The sequence below is a fragment of the Dissoconium aciculare genome, assembly GCF_010015565.1.
Source record: "Dissoconium aciculare CBS 342.82 unplaced genomic scaffold K489scaffold_1, whole genome shotgun sequence".
Lineage (NCBI taxonomy): Eukaryota > Fungi > Ascomycota > Dothideomycetes > Mycosphaerellales > Dissoconiaceae > Dissoconium > Dissoconium aciculare.
The window spans coordinates 2,288,564-2,305,709 of NW_022984951.1; the positions used below are offsets into that span (position 1 = coordinate 2,288,564).

General features: G+C 55.5%; 6 protein-coding genes across 6 annotated transcripts; 3 read left to right on the plus strand and 3 right to left on the minus strand.

Annotated features, from left to right (window-relative positions):
• Nucleotides 1-1,037: 1,037 nt before the first annotated feature.
• On the plus strand, nucleotides 1,038-1,772 carry K489DRAFT_292197 (uncharacterized protein; the record flags this gene model as incomplete). Its single annotated transcript, XM_033600212.1, has 1 exon — nucleotides 1,038-1,772. A coding segment is annotated over one exon (735 nt), but the record flags the coding sequence as incomplete, so codon positions are not given.
• An 824-nt stretch (nucleotides 1,773-2,596) lies between these two features.
• Nucleotides 2,597-4,056, minus strand: K489DRAFT_375861 (uncharacterized protein). The gene has a single exon (XM_033603777.1). The coding sequence runs from the start codon at nucleotides 3,941-3,943 to the stop codon at nucleotides 2,621-2,623; it is 1,323 nt and encodes a 440-aa protein (XP_033464760.1). The 5' UTR covers nucleotides 3,944-4,056; the 3' UTR covers nucleotides 2,597-2,620.
• A 1,838-nt stretch (nucleotides 4,057-5,894) lies between these two features.
• On the plus strand, nucleotides 5,895-8,924 carry K489DRAFT_25321 (glycoside hydrolase family 36 protein). The gene is made up of 2 exons (XM_033599977.1): nucleotides 5,895-6,045; nucleotides 6,110-8,924. The coding sequence occupies exons 1-2, from the start codon at nucleotides 6,003-6,005 to the stop codon at nucleotides 8,848-8,850; spliced, it is 2,784 nt and encodes a 927-aa protein (XP_033464761.1). The 5' UTR covers nucleotides 5,895-6,002; the 3' UTR covers nucleotides 8,851-8,924.
• A 73-nt stretch (nucleotides 8,925-8,997) lies between these two features.
• K489DRAFT_310470 (Krr1-domain-containing protein) lies at nucleotides 8,998-10,965 on the minus strand (the record flags this gene model as incomplete). Its single annotated transcript, XM_033600708.1, has 2 exons — nucleotides 8,998-10,335; nucleotides 10,411-10,965. The coding sequence occupies 2 exons, from the start codon at nucleotides 10,963-10,965 to the stop codon at nucleotides 8,998-9,000; spliced, it is 1,893 nt and encodes a 630-aa protein (XP_033464762.1).
• Nucleotides 10,966-11,198: 233 nt separating this feature from the next.
• Nucleotides 11,199-12,888, plus strand: K489DRAFT_375863 (ATP-dependent RNA helicase DBP8). Its single transcript, XM_033603778.1, has one exon. The coding sequence runs from the start codon at nucleotides 11,242-11,244 to the stop codon at nucleotides 12,787-12,789; it is 1,548 nt and encodes a 515-aa protein (XP_033464763.1). The 5' UTR covers nucleotides 11,199-11,241; the 3' UTR covers nucleotides 12,790-12,888.
• Nucleotides 12,889-14,648: 1,760 nt separating this feature from the next.
• Nucleotides 14,649-16,279, minus strand: K489DRAFT_310219 (FAD/NAD(P)-binding domain-containing protein; the record flags this gene model as incomplete). Its single annotated transcript, XM_033600689.1, has 2 exons — nucleotides 14,649-16,099; nucleotides 16,168-16,279. The coding sequence occupies 2 exons, from the start codon at nucleotides 16,277-16,279 to the stop codon at nucleotides 14,649-14,651; spliced, it is 1,563 nt and encodes a 520-aa protein (XP_033464764.1).
• Nucleotides 16,280-17,146: the final 867 nt, after the last annotated feature.

Below are 17,146 nucleotides of genomic sequence, written 5' to 3' on the forward strand. Positions count from 1 at the left end.
TGATGATGACGATGAAGATGATCATGGGTTTGGCAGAGCACGCTTGCTTCGAGGATGACTTATCTAAGCATCGACCCTCTCTTTCTGACGCGTAATGCCCGTCCATGCCCTCGTCGTTTTCCATGCAGATCGATATACCAGGGTTGTGCTCCTCTCCACCACCGTCGATGCGCGTTCATCCATAGCGAAACCCCTGATGACATGAATACGAGTTGTGACGTTGGAAGGGGATGGGACGAGAAAAAGGAATGTGTGCAGTTGAGGATGAGATGAAATGAGATGAGGATAGTCCATCCAGCTCATCACTCCTTTACTGACTGCACTCGTCTGTACTGTAGTCCCGCCTGGTGTGGTGATGTCCTCCTAATACACCTGGGCAGTATGTAGACCCAGTCGGCGTGGTATCACTCACTCTATCATTATCGCCATCACTGCCATCTTTCGCATGTTTCTCCCTCCCTCTCCCTCTCTCTCTCTCTCTATACACAATTCATCAACATGTTGCACTTCACATGAACCACTGTCCTCCTCTTCCTTTTACCTGTTCACTCTTCGCTGCATGTTCCCGCCTCTCTCTCTTTCCTCCGTCGCCTGATATCAATCACTATTTTCTCTTCTCTCTTCCTTCATTGCTCTAATAATCCTGGCGATTATTGATTTGCAATCACAGAATATTTCCAGGTCATGTGTTTCACATCGCAAGCATGAGACATTCATTGGCCCTACGATTCATCGTTCTCGGCGCCATCGCCACGTTCGCCGTCTTTCTTTGGTCCTTCGGGGTCGCATCGCCGGCTCACCCACTGTCTCGCCTACGCGATTCAGCCGCTTGGGTCGCCCGCGCTGGTCGCCCGTCGGACCATTCCGGCGACGGCGACGGCGACGGCAACTACAGCCGGCACCATTACTCGTCCGACCCGAAAGGTCACCCACTCATAGAAGAGGACGGTGATGTCAATTCGTCATCGAAAACCATCAACCGAAACACAACCGCCGAACTCATCTCCTCCACCCCGGCATCATCGAACCGTTCCCAGGCGGAAATCACGCGACGGCTGGTCGTCGCGACCCTGGCCGATGATGACAACTCCTGGATCGAATCCGAGCTCAGCGATCTCCTCGAACCCGAAGGTCCCCTGAGCACGGCGCTCTACGTCGTCGACGACGCGAACGCCGAACTCCACCCGCCCGAGAACAAAGGCCACGAGGCGATCGTCTACCTCACCTACCTCATCGACCACTACGAGCGGCTGCCCGACGTCTCCATCTTCATGCACGGCCACGGCGGCGCCTGGCACAACAACGACCTCCTCAACCTCTCCTCCTCGCTGATGGTGCGCCACCTCAACCTCGACAAGGTCGTCCGCGAGGGCTACATGAACCTCCGCTGCCACTGGCAGCCGGGCTGCCCGGCCTGGCTGCACCCGAACGAGGCCGAGTACGACGGCAACAAGCAGGAGCAGCTCCTGTTCGCGCCGGCCTGGCGGGACCTGTTCCCGGCGACGCCGGTGCCCGACGTGCTCGCGCAGCCGTGCTGCTCGCAGTTCGCCGTCAGCCGCGACCGGATCCTCGCCAACGCGCGCGGCCGCTACGTCGCCATGCGCGACTGGCTCCTGGGCACGGCGCTGCCGGACGCCGACAGCGGCCGCGTGTTCGAGTACTGCTGGCAGTTCCTGTTCCACAACTCGACGACCTTCTGCCCGGACATGCGGACGTGCTACTGCGACGGCTACGGCGTGTGCTTCGAGACGCGCAAGGACTGGGACGACTACTTCGACGTGCAGGCGCGCCACGGCGACGCCATGGACGCCTACTGGAAGTGGACCGAGCGCACCGAGTGGTTCCACCGGCAGCAGGACCGCGGGGATCCCGACGCCGACCTCGAACCCGGGGAGGAGCGGGTCGAGGAACTGCCTCCGCCCGACCGCGGCGCGGAGCTGCTCGCGGAGGCGGAGCCCCTCGAGAGGGAGATGACCTGGCGGAAGAACGCGGCGCTGGCGCTGGGCGCGGACCGCGGCGACCGCGAGAGGATCCTGGCCAGGCTGGGCCAGGAGGTCCTGCTGGAGCAGGCGCAGGCGAGGAAATACCGCGAGTTCCGCCTGCGGGAGGGCTTGCCCGTCGATGAGAATTGAGTCCGTCGGGTGTCTGTCGGTCATCCATCGTCATTTTTTTATAGAACAATATAGATATATACACGGGGCATACCAGCACAGGGGATATTCTTTCCCCCCACCCCCCTTTTTTCTCCTCTCTCGTCTCTTCAATTCCAACCCCTCCCCCTCCCTTTCTCGGATCTATTTAGGGAAATATCGGCGAGAAAAGTCTCCGAATAGTTCGTTTTGTTTCTACATCGGAAGGGGGTAATTTTCTTCTCTGAAAAAAGAATTATTCTCGAAAGAAACCCTCAAGCGCCGATGGAAAAACCTCAAGCGCTGGGGATGTCTATAGAAAAACATAAATTTCGAGGGCGAGAATTCGGGCTTTGTTCAAAGCAGCAGCGGCGGCGGCGGTAGTGGTAGTACTGGTAGTGGTAGTGGTGGTGGTGGTGGTGGTGGTGGTGGTGGTGGTGGTAACAGCGGTACATTCGGCGAGAATAGAATCTGCCCTCTCTCTCTCTCCTTCAATCCAAACCGGAGAAATTGAAATTGCTCTTGCTGGGAGCAGGGCCCTTACCGCGCTTCCTCTTCTTGCGGCGGCCATGCGACGGGCCCTCGTCGTCGCTGTCGCTATCGTCGTCCTCATCGCCCTGATCATCATCGTCGTCGTCATCGCTGTCCGCCGTCCGCTTCCCCGCGGCGCCCTCCCCCTCCTCTTCCTCCCGCTCGTCCTCCGCCTCCCCGGCCATGTGTTCCTGCCAGACCTTGACGACCTGGCCGCCGCCGGAGATCATGCGGCCGAGGGCGTCGAAGCCGAGCTCGGCGACGCCCTCGACGTCGTCGTGGGAGTTCTCGCCGACCACGCGGTTCATGCCGAGGCGCACGAAGCGGATCCGGCCGTCGCCCATGCCCACCGCGATCCGCCTGCCCGGCCCGCCGACCCCGTCCGGCACGTGCGCCAGGCAGTCCAGCGTCTCGCCCTCCCGGCTGACGTGGATCCGCTCGTCCTGGTCGTCCCACTGGCCCTTCTCCCACAGCGTGAGCACGCCGTCGCCGCCGCCGACGACCGCCTTCGAGCCCGAGTGCCCGCTGCTCTTCTTCACCGGCAGGCCCGTCACGTACAGGCAGGAGAGGAGGAGCTCCTCCTGGTCCTCGGACTTGGCGAGCACGCCGCGCCGCAGGTCCGTCAGCGCGAGCGTGGTGCAGCCGATGGTCAGCCACTGCTTGCTGAAGCCGGACGTCGAGGCCGCCGACGGCGGGATCGGCGAGAGGTCGGAGATGAAGTCCGTGTGCGGCTGGTAGGTCTGCGACGGCCGCGCGGCGGTGAAGGCGGTCTTGCGGTGGTCGGCGTCGAGCGGGATGCTGGGGGCCGGGTCCCGGAGGTCGTAGATGTGGAGCGCGCCCGAGTCGGTGGACAGGAGCAGGGTCTGGGGGCTGAGCGCGTGGATCACGGTGGGCGCGTCGACCGTCTGCCGGGAGGCGGAGGGGTCGAAGGGCACGGCGACCTTGCCGGTGACGACCCCGGTGGCGCTGTCGGCGGCCTTGACCAGGCCGTCGGTGCCGGCGGAGTAGAGCTGTCGCCCGTCGATGCTGTACGCGAGACACCGACAGCTGCCCTTGTGGCGTTTCGTCCGCCAGGCCGTCTCGATCACGCCGGTGCCGTTGCTCCCTCTCCGGCCTTGGGACCGGCTCGCGGTCGGCGCGGCTATGCTCCCGTCGAGGGGAGGTAGCTTCAAGGTGGCGACATGGCCGGCGCTGAGCCCGACTGCGACCAATGGCTCGGTGGGATGGACGGCTTGCGCGAAGAGATCGGAGGAGAGGGGGAGGGAGCAGACCGTGTCGAACATGTCGCGCCGTGGTGTGGTACACGATCGCGTGCGGGATTCGGCGCCGCGATGTCAGGGTCCAGAGTCTGTTGTCTAAAAACAGAAAATATACGAAAAATGAAGAAATTCTTTCTTTTCGGCTTCACACAAGCTCACTGACGACGAAGCTTCGTGCAGTAGAAGCTCGAAAAAAAGTTTGGCTGACTCATCCTGCCGGGCGAATTCAAGCCAGCCGGAGGTGGTGCCTGGAAGGAAGCGGCGGGCGCGCTGACGGGACGGGATTTGATGGGATTTGATTGGATTTGATTGGATTTGATTGGATTTGATTGGATTTGATGATGATGACCTCTCTGCCAGCAGTCCTGTCGGAACCGTACTTCTGCTTTTATTATATCGGAGGTGAACAATCTCGGCGCTACAGTACAGTACAATACCGCCAGTAGTATGTATCAAATCCATTGAGTGCTGCAGCACCACCGGGCGAGAAAGAGTTCCCGGACGCCACTTCTTCTCGACAGATCGATCCTCAACAGCCGATGAGATGGAATGAACGTCGCTGTCGTCGTCGTCGCCGTTGATGATGAGCTGATGTAAAGTGAAATATCTATCATTCCGCTCACCAGCTGCTATCAGTTATTGGTGGACTGTACGAACCCCGCCCGCATATCCCCAGGTACGGAGGGACTGTTCAGAACAAGGGACACACTCGACGGGCGTTGTTGTGGTCGTGAGACGCACTCGTGATACGATCGTACTGTAAAATGGTTGCTGTGTGTGACACGGCTGCTGCATACTGTTCTGTTCTTATTAGTCCTCTCCTGTTCCGCTCCGCCTGCACCTCTCTTAAGCAGGATGAGATGAGATGAACCGCAGAGTCCCAGGGTGTTGTTGAAGCTGCCGGCAGACATTTGAATCCACTCCGGTACAATATGTACGAACCATCTGGTCCTCTGGATCACAACATGGTACAGACAGCAGTTCGATTGCCCAGTGTCAGGCTATCTATGTACTGTACGCTGTTATGGTGTACATCTCCGGGCGAGGAAGCTCCAAACGAGGGTTTCTCCCCATTACAGTATGATTATTGCAGCACTAGGTGTGATGCAGGCCATCATCATTCCAAGGGTATTAGCATGTTGAAAAGAAGGGACAAACTTTATATGGTCGAAATGGTGGGACCTGAGGTGCAGCGATGACGCCCATATCAGATCAGATCAGATCGAAGAAGCATACCGAGTGCAAAAGCGATGCACTCCCGTTGCATCAATGCACAGCAGTTGTAGAGAGAGATATGCCTACCTATATTCCATGTATAGCGGTTATAGAGATATACCTGCATAGGAATATACCTACCTTCCTATAGATATACCAACCTATATTCTATCCACAGTAGTTATAGAGATATACCTACCTAGAAAATCCGGGAGAAATCATGTCATCCATCAATCCACCTCCGGGCACCAGCCATGGAAGAGCACCTGGCAGCGATCAGTCGGCGGCGCCCTCAACCCCAAATGATGATGGTGATGGGCATCTTCGTCCCGCAAATCGTTGATGGTGGTGGTAATTATATATATATGTGTATGGATGTATATACTCTTGCCTGTGTATACATACAGTACATAAGAAATCAATCGAGAGCTGCTGGCTGGAGCGCATCTACTGTGATATCGGTATATAGGTATATAGGTATATACTATGTGCCTACGGTGGCTGGTCCTCCCCATTCACGCTCTATATTACACAATCGCAGAACTTCACACTCTGCCCTGTCTCCCTGCGTCTCGTTCTCGACCTGATCGCGTTGGCCCGTAACACATGTGCTGCTATCGGTCAACCTTGAATTTATAGATACTTCCATCATTACCTTTAAAATCTCACTCGACTATCTTCTTTTCTCTCCCGTCAGTTTCCCACTTTTGCCTCTTCTCCTCATAAATGTCCCGCGTCGTGCTTGCTCTCTTTCCCTTCCCATCCCGCCTTTTCGACCTCACCTGCTCTACAGGTCGCTCCTACCAATCGTGAAACCCTCTCTCCTGTAAACACCGCCATCTCAATAATCACTTGATCAATCGTCCTCATGACCATTCTACCCTCTAGGAAGAAAGGCATCACCTTTGGAGGTACGACGAGCTGAGGATCAAGCTCAACTCACATTGTACAACTGCTGATCATCTTTCAAACCAGACTGTGATCCCAACACTGGCCAACGAGTCTACCCGCCGGAAGAAGACTGCCAAGGAGCCGACATTCTCCCCGACCAAGTCCCACCGGAGCGCGAACCCGCCTTCGAACCCGGCACCGAGACGGACCATGTCATAAGTGACGACATGTCTTTCCACATCACTTCGTGGCCGCCACTCGACCAGTTCACAACCGTTCCTCGTGGCGATGACAAGGTCAAATTTACAGTCCTGGTCGAGACCAACGCCGCCAGCCCCAAAAACATCGAGAAGCCACAGGTTTGTCTTTGGCACAATCAAAACGGAGACGATGACTGGGGCGAGCTGGCTCTCCAAGAGACCGATCCTCCCCAAGTTCTGCTGCTGAATAGACCCGCGGACGAGGAGATCCTACGCCACTGGTACACCGCCGCCATCACAGGATCGCCCAAGCATGGACAAGCCTTGAAGTTTACCATCAAATTCCGCGTGACCGGTGGCGACTGGAAATGGGTCAAGCAGATCACAGGCATCGATGATGGAGAATTGTACTACCAGTCAACAGATTTCGAGAAGCATTCCACGTACGACTTGAAGCACTGGTTTGAAGGTTTGAGCTCCGACATCACCTATCAGTCGGAGACGGCCGAATTCGCCGACACTTTTCTCTACTCGCTCAATTGTCCGGTACAAGCTGCGGATCAGCAAGACTCGGGCTGGCAGCAACATCAGCTCGGTCTTCCAGCTGGCTCTCAAAAATGGTTCGGCTTGGTCCGCCTTTGGTCACCATGGCTGGCACCCAGACAAGGTGGGGAGAAGCTGAAATTAGACAAGGATGCGATATTGCTCTCGTTTCTGCGATCGGATGGCCTACATGTAGCCTGTCTGGCCATCAGCGGCGTGGACGATATCGTGACGACGCTGATCAATGACAATGACGGCCACGTCATCGTCAAGTCCCGAAACGACAGGCCGGAGAAAGGCGTGGCTAAGGTCCTCGTGGCAGTGGCAGAGGAATTCGAGACTGCCAATGCCTCGGTCATGCGTCACGCGCGGAAGGTGGTGAAGACATATGCACCGACATCGGCAGACGAGGAAACCGCACGTCTGCTTGAAGAGAACGTAAAGCCGGAGTGGATTGAGGAATGGTACGACGGTCTCACATACTGTACCTGGAATGGGCTTGGCCAGAACTTGACAGACCAGAAAATCTACAAGGCGCTCGACTCGCTGAAGAAAGAAGGCATCACCATCACGAACCTCATCATCGATGATAATTGGCAGTGGATCACTGAGGGCGAGACACAACACCAGCGAGCGTGGTCCAGCTTCGAGGCCAACAAGGAAGGTTTCCCGGACGGTCTCAAGGGGACAACGACCGAAATCAGGAAACGTCACCCCAACGTCGGCCATATTGCTGTGTGGCACGCGCTCTTCGGCTACTGGGGTGGGATCGATCCCAAGGGCGAAATCGCAGCGAAGTACAAGACCATCGAGGTGGAAAAGGAGGCAGGAGCCGCCGGAGGGACCTTCACCGTGGTCGCCGCCGAGGACGCCAAACAGATGTACAGCGATTTCTACGCCTTCCTGTCCAAATCCGGCGTCGACAGTGTCAAAACGGACGCACAGTTCTTCGTGGACTTGCTCCTGCATGCCCCCGACCGCAAGGCCCTCACGACCGCCTACCAAGACGCCTGGACGGTGGCCCACCTCCGCCACTTCAGCAGCCGCGCCATCTCCTGCATGTCCCAGTCCCCCCAGATCCTCTTCTACAGCCAGCTGCCGACCAACAAACCCCGGCTGCTCGTGCGCAACTCGGACGACTTCTTCCCGGACATCGACGCCAGCCACCCGTGGCACATCTTCTGCAACGCCCACAACAGCCTGCTGGCGCAACACCTCAACGTCATCCCGGACTGGGACATGTTCCAGACCATCGGCGCCTGGTCCGGCTTCCACGCCGCCGCCCGCGCCGTCAGCGGCGGGCCCATCTACTTCACCGACGAGCCCGGGAAGCACAATTTCCCCTTGCTGGACCAGATGACCGCGCGGACCGCGCGCGGCAAGACCGTCATCCTGCGCCCGCACGCCCTGGGCAAGGCCATGAACCCCTACAACCCCTACGCCTCGCACAGCATGCTGAAGATCGGCACCACCGTCCACTTCGCCCGCCTGACCACCGGCATCCTCGGCGTCTTCAACGTCTCGAAGGACGCGCTGGACGAATTCGTCCCGCTGGACGCCTTCCCGGGGACCTCCTCGGGCGGCGAATACATCATCGGGTCGTTCCAGCACCCGGACGAGTTCTCCGCGCCGATGGACGGGGTCGACACCGAGTTCCCGGCCGTGGGCCTCCGGCTGGCGGACAAAGGGTGGGACATCCTCACCGCATACCCGCTGCACCGATTCAGTTTCGGCGCCTCCGAACTCGTCGGCCTCGCGGCCCTGGGCCTCCGGGGCAAGATGACCGGCGTCGCGGCCGTCACGGGGTTCAGCGCCTACGTGGAGGCGAACGGGAGCCTGCGCGTGTGGGTCGCGATCAAGGCCCTCGGCGTCCTGGGCATCTACCTCGAGGATCTGGAGGCGAGGAACGTCGAGGACGAGACGCTGGTGCTCATCCTGGGCAACCCGATCCCCTGGGAGTGCGTGAGCGCCCGGGGCAGGGTCATGGAGGTGGACGTCGAGAGGGCGTGGAGGGAGAGCGGCGAGGATCCCGGCTGGAGCAACGAGGTCACTTTGGAGGTTTTCTTCAACCCCAAGCGCTGAGGTATGGGCGGGAGGTATGTGGGTTCATCATATGTACGTTGGAAATTGATTTCGGGGGAGTGCGTCCTCGGACGGGAATTTTCTTCTGGGGTCACGATTCCTCTTCCTTCTTTATCATACAAAAAAAGGGTCCCGAATGGGTCATTCTCACGCCTTGGCCTTTTTGTGCTTCCGCTTCTTCCTCTTCCCTTCCGTCGCAGTCGCCGTCGCAGCAGCGGGATCCGTCTTCCCGTCCCCTCCCCTCCGCGAAGAGGGGGCCCCCTTCTCGGCGGCGCTCGCCCCGAGGACGCGCTCGAAGCCGCCGGTGGGCGGCTCGACGTCCCCGAAGGTCTCCCGCCGCCACTGCTTCAGCCGGGCCTTCTTGGAGAACTTCTTCTTGTCGCGCCGCTTCTTCTCGGCGTCGCGGAAGGCCGCCATCTTCTTCAGGCCCGCGTAGGAGTTCAGCGCCGTGTCGTCCGCGAAGAGGATGTCCCGCGCGCTGAGCCCGAAGGACGTCGGCGACGTCGCCCGGTACCGGAAGCCCGTGACGGGCACTTTGCTGCCCGAGGCGCTGGGCGCGAGGGTCGGGTGGTTGATGGGCAGGGTGGAGTCGATGATCTCTTCGATTTGCCGGCGTTCTTTGCGGGCGGCGCGTTTGGCGTCAGAGGAGGATTGCTTCTTCTTGTCCTTGGCCGATTTTTGGGTTTGGGGTTCTTCGGCTGATTCTGCTCCTTCTCCTTCTTCTTCTTCTCCTCCTTCGTCTTCGTTATCGTCCTCGTCATCATTGTCCTCGTCGGAGAGAGTGATTTTGGGAACCGCGCTGGCGTCGAAGTCGGGGATGAGATCATCGATTCCAATGTCGTCGTCCCACTTCGGCTTCTTCCTCTTCGTTGAAACGGGCACTCCGCCATCTTCGTTGTCTGAGCCCGGCTCTTCGTCGGGTTCGGCATAGTAATCTTCGCCAAACCGGCGGTTCATTTCCTCCTCCCATTGATCGTCATCAAAGTCACCTTCCAGCATGTCTCGCCATTGATCCACGTCAAGCGCTTTGGCACGTAGGCCAGCAGCGTCTTTGATGCGCTGGAGCTTCTCTTCGGCTTCCTCAATCTTGAGTTTCCGTAACCGCGCCAGATCCTCCTCCCGCTGTCGTTTCGCCGCATCCTTGAGGGCCTTTTCCCGCTCACGGGCGAGCTGTCGTCCGGTCTTTTCTTCTCGTCGCGCACCGTATTTGCCTACGTCTCGAGCGAAGGATTTGAGCTTCTCATTCGATGCTTGCGGGTCTTCGAACCTGAGATTGTATGCCTCTTCGAATGCGTCGGCCCTTGCATCATCTTCGCTGTCATCTGACTCCATCGCTTGAAAGCCAGATCCTTCGCCAGGAAGCCACGCTCTTGCTGCCATGAAATTGGAAAGGTAATTTTCAGGATCTTTGTCTGCATCCTTGATGTCCGCGTCGGTAATCTTCACTTTCTTCTTGGGTAATGCTGGAAGGTCTTCATGCCGAGACTTTTTCTTCTTAACCATGAAATCGTCGTCGTCATCGCCAGCGTCTTGGCCGTTGGTCGCGTGCATTGATCCGACTAGCTCACGCTTGAGCTGCTCCTGCTCCTGCTGGTATGTCCGCGGTACATCCTTCTCCTCTTCACCGTCGAGACCATTCTGACCAGCTAGAAGATTTTCTCGGTGGTAGTCCTGCAAATACAATGGCTTTTCGGTCTTCTTCTTTTCGTTGCCCCCGGCAGTCTCGGGATCGAATTCGGAGAAGAACGTCGTGTTCTTGTCATACACTCGAGGATCCTTGCTCTTGATGGCATTCAATGTCGCGAAGATTTCTTCGTCGAGGTCCTCTGTCACCAGTTCGGCGTCGTCGTCTTCGGATTCGTCGGTCGAGTCGTCCTCGTCGTCACTGCCCTCATCTCCCAGTCGTTTCCGCTTACTCGAAGGTAGTGCGCCATACTTCTCCTCCAAGCGCGCCTTCTCCTCGCGCTTCTTGTTGTACTCGAAGCGCTTCGCATAGTCTTCATTGACTTTGAAGCTGGCGGCAGCCGTGTCTAGCTGTACCTCGTCATCGCTGTCGTCTGCCAACAATTTCGTGCGCTTATATTTGGCAGGATCGCTACCTGCAGGCCCAGCCATTATGATTCGCGCTGCTGGTATCAGTATTGGAAATGAGATCTGCCAGTTCAAAACACTGGCAAAAGACCTCGGAAATTCCCAGTGACCGAATAAAGAAAAATGCGGCTTCTGGGGGTCCAACTATGAGGGCTAGGTCGGAAACGGTTAGAGTGATATCGATAACGCCGGCAGGTGTATGCGATAAGCCCGGACTGCATCATCAGTAGTCGAATCCTGGACGATTTTTTGAACGGCCGAAATTTCGAGGTGAGGTTCATTCGGCAAACGATCGCCAAAATGGAGAGAGCAAGCAAGCGCCGAAGGACATCTCCCAGTGATGAATCTTCGCCCTCAGATAACGAGCAAGACATTCCCAAGGATGCGGCTCAAGTCAATGTGATCAGTCCGCCTCCGATATCAACCATTTCTCGAATAAAACCTAAAGCTGCAAATCCTCCACCGTCCAGCACCGCTGCAGTGACAGCCTCGTTGAGCGAGCAGGACGGCTTACTTCCCTCAATACAATCGGCAATCAACCATGATGAGAAAGCAACATTTGCAACTCTCGCGGTCGATTCCTGGCTGACTGCTGCACTCTCTCGAATGGCAATTAATCGGCCGACGAGGATTCAGAAAGCATGTATACCCGAAATCATCGCCGGCCGGGACTGCATCGGTGGTAGTCGAACAGGTTCCGGTAAGACGGTCGCCTTCGCCGTGCCGATACTGCACCAATGGGCGAAGAACCCATCGGGCATCTTTGCACTTGTCCTGACTCCGACGCGCGAATTGGCGCTACAAATCTATGAGCAATTTCAAGCTTTGGGTTCAAGCCAGGGTATCAAATCCATATTGGTCACTGGAGGTGCGGACATGCGAGCACAAGCGTTAGAATTATCAAGGAGGCCTCACATCGTTATTGCGACACCTGGCCGACTTGCGGACCACATTGCCAATTCAGGCGAGGATACCGTCTATGGCCTGAGGAAATGTCGCTTTGTGGTGCTCGACGAAGCTGACCGGCTTCTAGCAAGTGGACGGGGGAGCATGCTTCCTGATGTCGAAACGTGTCTTGCTGCGCTACCAAGCGGTTCCAAGCGTCAAACTTGTCTATTCACCGCGACAGTGACACCAGAGGTGCGTGCACTGAAGGAGATGCCACGACCAAAGGAACGACCGCCAGTATTTGTCTGTGAGGTAGACATAGATGATCTTGCCACTCCCGCGACATTGCGTCAAACGTATCAGCTCGTCAACGTGGTCCACAAAGAGAAGTATCTTCACGTCATCCTGCAGACACCTGCCAATCTCGAAAAATCAATCATCATCTTCTGCAATCGCACATCGACCGCGAATCTGATAGAGTATATGCTACGCTTGCTGGATCATCGAGTCACATCCCTTCATTCGGGCCTACAACATGACCAACGTATCTCAAACCTTGCACGATTCCGCGCAAAAGCTGCACGAATTCTCGTCGCTACGGATGTAGCCTCTCGCGGTCTCGATATTCCTGACGTTGGGGTCGTGATCAATTACGACCTGCCGCGGGACCCGGATGACTACATTCACCGTGTCGGTCGTACAGCTCGAGCTGGGCGGAAAGGTACCAGCATCAGCATGGTTGGACAACGCGATGTGGAAATCGTCCATGCAATTGAAGCTCGAGTGGGGAAGCAAATGGAAGAATACCAGGAAGAGGGTGTCAATGTCGAGGGTCGCGTCATCAAGGACTCGCTCAATGTGGTCGGTGACAAGAAGCGGGAGGCAATGCTGAACATTGAAGAAGGACGAGATGTTACTGGAAAGCGGGTGCGGAGAATGAAGAAAGCTGGTGATAATTAGACAGTTCTCGAAAGAAATGAACTTCCACTATATATGGCAAGCATTTCATTAGACATTCGATCCTGAGACTAACTGAGTACTCTCCTTTCCCGAAAGTTCATCATCATGATATTTCAATGCCTCCAAGGAGGACTCATTTTGACCGACGACCATGCCACTGACCAATTCAAAGCCAAATCAGGGATGGTCGTACTTTCATCGCAAGGGCGCGATCTCGAAGAGCGCCTGTCTGTTCCGATGTGTTAATCTATCGGAAGAGATCGTGAACGGCTCTTGACGGCGAACGATCCTATGGCATTTCCAATGCGGTCACTGAGCCTGCGAATAGAAAATTTGCCCGCCAATGCACCGAACCGACCGCGACTGCGGATGGATGTGGCGTTCATGCTTTTGCATCGCGCACTTTTCGGCTGCGGCTGTACGCTTTGGCACCATGCAGATACCGGATACAAACTCTGTTGTCTGGGGGGCCGCTGTGACAGATCCGAGTCCCCATTCAGGCAAGAGTACTGTAGGCCGTTGAAGGTTCCCTCGCGCGATGGCGGTTCTTCTGAAAGAATTTCTTGGTACGCTCTGCTCGTCCGAAGCTGGGACCATGCTTCAGTGATAATGCCATTCATTTGACCAATTCTACTGGCCTCTTTACGGTCCATCTCGTGATCGGCAGGCGTCATTTTCGAAGGGTGATGACTTGACTTGAGATCTGGCTCCAGTAAGGATGGCACGCAGTCAACGCTGTCCAGTAGGCGTCCGAGACGCTGACCAATCTCATGCTTGAACCATATAAAGGCTTGACGTCGGGTGTCTGCTGGCCGCCTCGACGACAGTGTGGAAACCACTTTGCCAGTGGCGTCACGAAGAGCAATAGCCGCATAACATCGTGTGATCGATGTTGGGTCTCGTGGAAAGTAGAGGCTCCCAGTACAGTGTGATATTGGTCGAGCATTGTTATCTGAAAGAACCAGGAGAAGCGAGTCTATATTTCCGGCATTAGATTATTCTGATGCTCGTAGTCTCGTAGCAATTTAGAGAAGTTGTATTCAGACATCTTCCTCAAAAACGTCATGGTGTGTAAATAGAAATACACTCTGTCTTGTAGTGCAAAGCAGACAAGTAATCACATACCGATGAATGTCGCCCTTTCAAAACGGTCCTCGAATGCTGACCATTCCTTATACGGCTGCCCGACATCAGCTCCAGCATCCGATTTCCGAGCAGCAGGCAAACACTTCTCCAAGCTCTTCACTGCCTTTGAGCCTGTCATCCCTGGAACTGACTTCGAAAACAGCCACTCTCGTGCTGGCGAACGTCTCGTAGCGTATTGAACAACGTTTCGAAAGAGCTCGACAAACCCATTCGCCTCCGATCTTTCCTTGGATAAAAAGGCAGCGCAGCTCTTCTCTATGGGTGACATGTCAGATGTAAACCATGTCCCCTTTTTGGAACTTTTATTGCCTTGGCGGGCGACTAGATGTGCAGATCACGTTCAGAACAAAGATGCAACATGCTTTCTTGATTAGACAGGCAAGTGCGACGGAGTGTTTGACAATAAGGCGCAAAGGAGAGTTCTCAGAAGTGTTGCGCGCAACCCTGCGGAGCCGACGCAGGTTCTGTTAAAGCGCCGTGTATCGGTCAGCGTTGTTGCGTGGGATGACCTGGGCATGTCGTAGTGTCTAAGAGTCTATGCTGTACTATGATGCTATGCGGTATATGACAACAGGTGTGGACCACGCGAAGCATGTAAATCCGCGGCTAAACCTGCCAAAACTGTGGCAGTCTGGCGAGATTGACCACATCTGGCTGTCCGCGAACTGAAACGTGTGGTCGTGGTTGACTTCATTGAACACTAGCCTGCCGCTTCAACGAAATGCTTTCTCGATCCGTTCAGTCACGAATCGCACGCCTCCCGTCAGGATTCGTACAAGGTGTGGAAACGGCGAAGCCCGCCTGTCATGGCCGGAGAATCGCCACACTAGATACGCAATGCTCCCGCTCAGTGGGATGAGGACAGCGCCCAGCATACCCTGCATCAAAGTGCGCTTTTGTTGTGCAACGACTTTGACGACCTCTGAATATCGCTGGTTGCTGAAGCTCACGCGGCTATATTGCGTCGCGAAGCCTGTGCTTGGTAGCTTGTCGGAGAGAAACTCCTCGATGTTCTTGCGAAGGAGGTACAAGGGCGAGGTTACACCCGCGTGCATTTCCCAGTAATTTGCCAGAGCGAGATCATTGATCGAGTGTGCGTCATCGACACGCTCTGCATTGTATGCCGTTAGCGCTGTCGTACGGCCTTGGATGGTGGATGGCTGTGCGTCCAATCGCTCGAAAAGTACCCGGACATCTTCTAATCCCGCATTCATGCCTTGGCCATAGAACGGGACCATAGCGTGAGCAGCATCGCCAAGAATCGCGCCACATGACCCGTAGTGGTGCGGTGAGCATTTGATGCTGATCAATGGTAGATGAGGGTTTTGTTCGAATTGTTTCTGAATTGTTCCTGGCCCTATCAGGTCTACAGCACCCGGGAAATTCATATTGAAAAAGAGCTCTACGCCAGCAGGGTCTGCCTCTAGAGTAGCAAAGTCCTTCGACCCGGCGAAGAGTGTGCAAGTGAAGGTCTTGTCTGTGCTGGGAATGGCGATGAACATCTTGTCTTTGCCTGGCCAGATATGGAGGTGATTAGGACTTGTTACGAAACCATCCTTTGCTGATGGAGAAAGTGAGGTACGAGTATCTGCTGGCGGCATTGTGAACTCGCACCACAATGTGTCGATATAATTCTGAGCGTAATCCATGCGAACAAACTTCATCATGTGGAATCTCACGCTACTGTGAGCACCGTCACAGCCCAGAATGAGGTCGAACTCAATCTCGATCTCGTCCGGACGGCCTGGCCTGCCGCTGGGTTTTGCAGCATGGCCATTGTCATCGCTCTGTCGGCGTGAAAGACCCTTCTGCTCAATCCAGGCGAGACGCTTGTTGAAATCGACACCTGTGACTTTGTGATGAAAGAAGAGCTTCACGTTTGACAGGCTCTCCAGCTCGTCCAGAAGAACGGCATTTAGCTTCGCACGATCCACCGCTCGGATGAATCGACCATGCACGTCATATTGCTGTGACGCCTCGGTCAATTCACCAGCAGAGGTTTGGCTATGGATCATTCGACCATGCATGGGTATCGTATCCGCCAAGATAGTATCAAGCAAAGTCGGGTGTCCAGACTGGCGCATGGCATTGATGCCACGTTCTGACAGCGCCAGATTGATGGATTTTGTGAAGTTCAGTGGCGTTGTAGACTCATCTCGGAGATCTAGATAGAGCTGTCGTGAGAAAGAGATCAATCTTCAGACCCAAACATCTCCGTTCAAAAGTACGTACCTCCTCTCAGCTCGTAGACCTGAACATCCCATCCTCGACGCGCTGCGTATAATGCAGCCAGGGCGCCGACAGGACCAGCACCGATGATGACGCATTTGAGCGGTTGATCCATATCCGAAAGCAGAAGCTGAAATCGTAGAGATGGATTTTTACTCCTCTGGCATTGCAATGGCTGTCACAACCAGCAGCGAATTGCAGTTTAGACACTCCGGTGAGCTTTTGTGATTTTTCTTGGGTGGCAATGCTACAAATATCTTCACATCATGTTGTTATTACAGAGGAGAAATGCCAGCGCTATGAAGTTTTGTCTGATATCATCACGTAAGACTTGGGACTAGATCCAATGTTTGAGCGGCCTCCACGCGCACCGGCAATGGTTGTCGTCACCACCTCCCCGGAATTTGGGCAGGGCTGTTTCGGAACATGCCGCCTGTTTTATCCTTGCAGCAACCACCTGGGCGGGCAACATTACACTGTTTTCGCGCTTAACGTGCAGACATTGGGCGTGTTCTGTGTCGATGGCAGTTGCCGGTCACGACGACAACCTGCATGCTGAACCGTTTCTCTAGTGGTGAAGACGTGTTCGGGATGGTCATGCTTTACTGGAAAGCTCCAGCTCGAGTTCCCTTCGATTGTAGTCGCTTCGGAATAGGATAATATCAGCTTTGCCTGCAAGTCTGGCTTAATTCTGAGGCAGAGAAGTGGGCAGAGCACTGAAGTGTTCGAAAAGGCAATGATCACGCAGAGGCGATGTGCTTGAGGAATGTATCCTGGCGCAACTCGCTTTCATCGGCAGGTACAAACAATAGCCGAGACCGGACACATCCAAATCCCAATTGCTTGCATCGCAAATTGTGGTGAAAGGCGGAGCTCGTGACATTGCTGCTATTCATCGCGAAATAGAGCGTGATAAATGGTTCTGGAAGTGGTGTCGAGAGCATCGAGAATCGAATGCCAAGACCTGCAAATGGCGCTTTGG

What these genes read in the sequence shown, in the direction of transcription:
- K489DRAFT_375861 (XM_033603777.1), bottom strand. Translation starts at nt 3,943, where the DNA reads ATGTTCGACACGGTCTGCTCCCTCCCCCTCTCCTCCGATCTCTTCGCG.
- K489DRAFT_25321 (XM_033599977.1), top strand. Translation starts at nt 6,003, where the DNA reads ATGACCATTCTACCCTCTAGGAAGAAAGGCATCACCTTTGGAG. An exon ending in GAAAGGCATCACCTTTGGAG is followed by an intron (nt 6,046 to 6,109) that starts GTACGACGAGCT and finishes CTTTCAAACCAG; the next exon opens with ACTGTGATCCCAACACTGGC.
- K489DRAFT_375863 (XM_033603778.1), top strand. Translation starts at nt 11,242, where the DNA reads ATGGAGAGAGCAAGCAAGCGCCGAAGGACATCTCCCAGTGATGAATCT.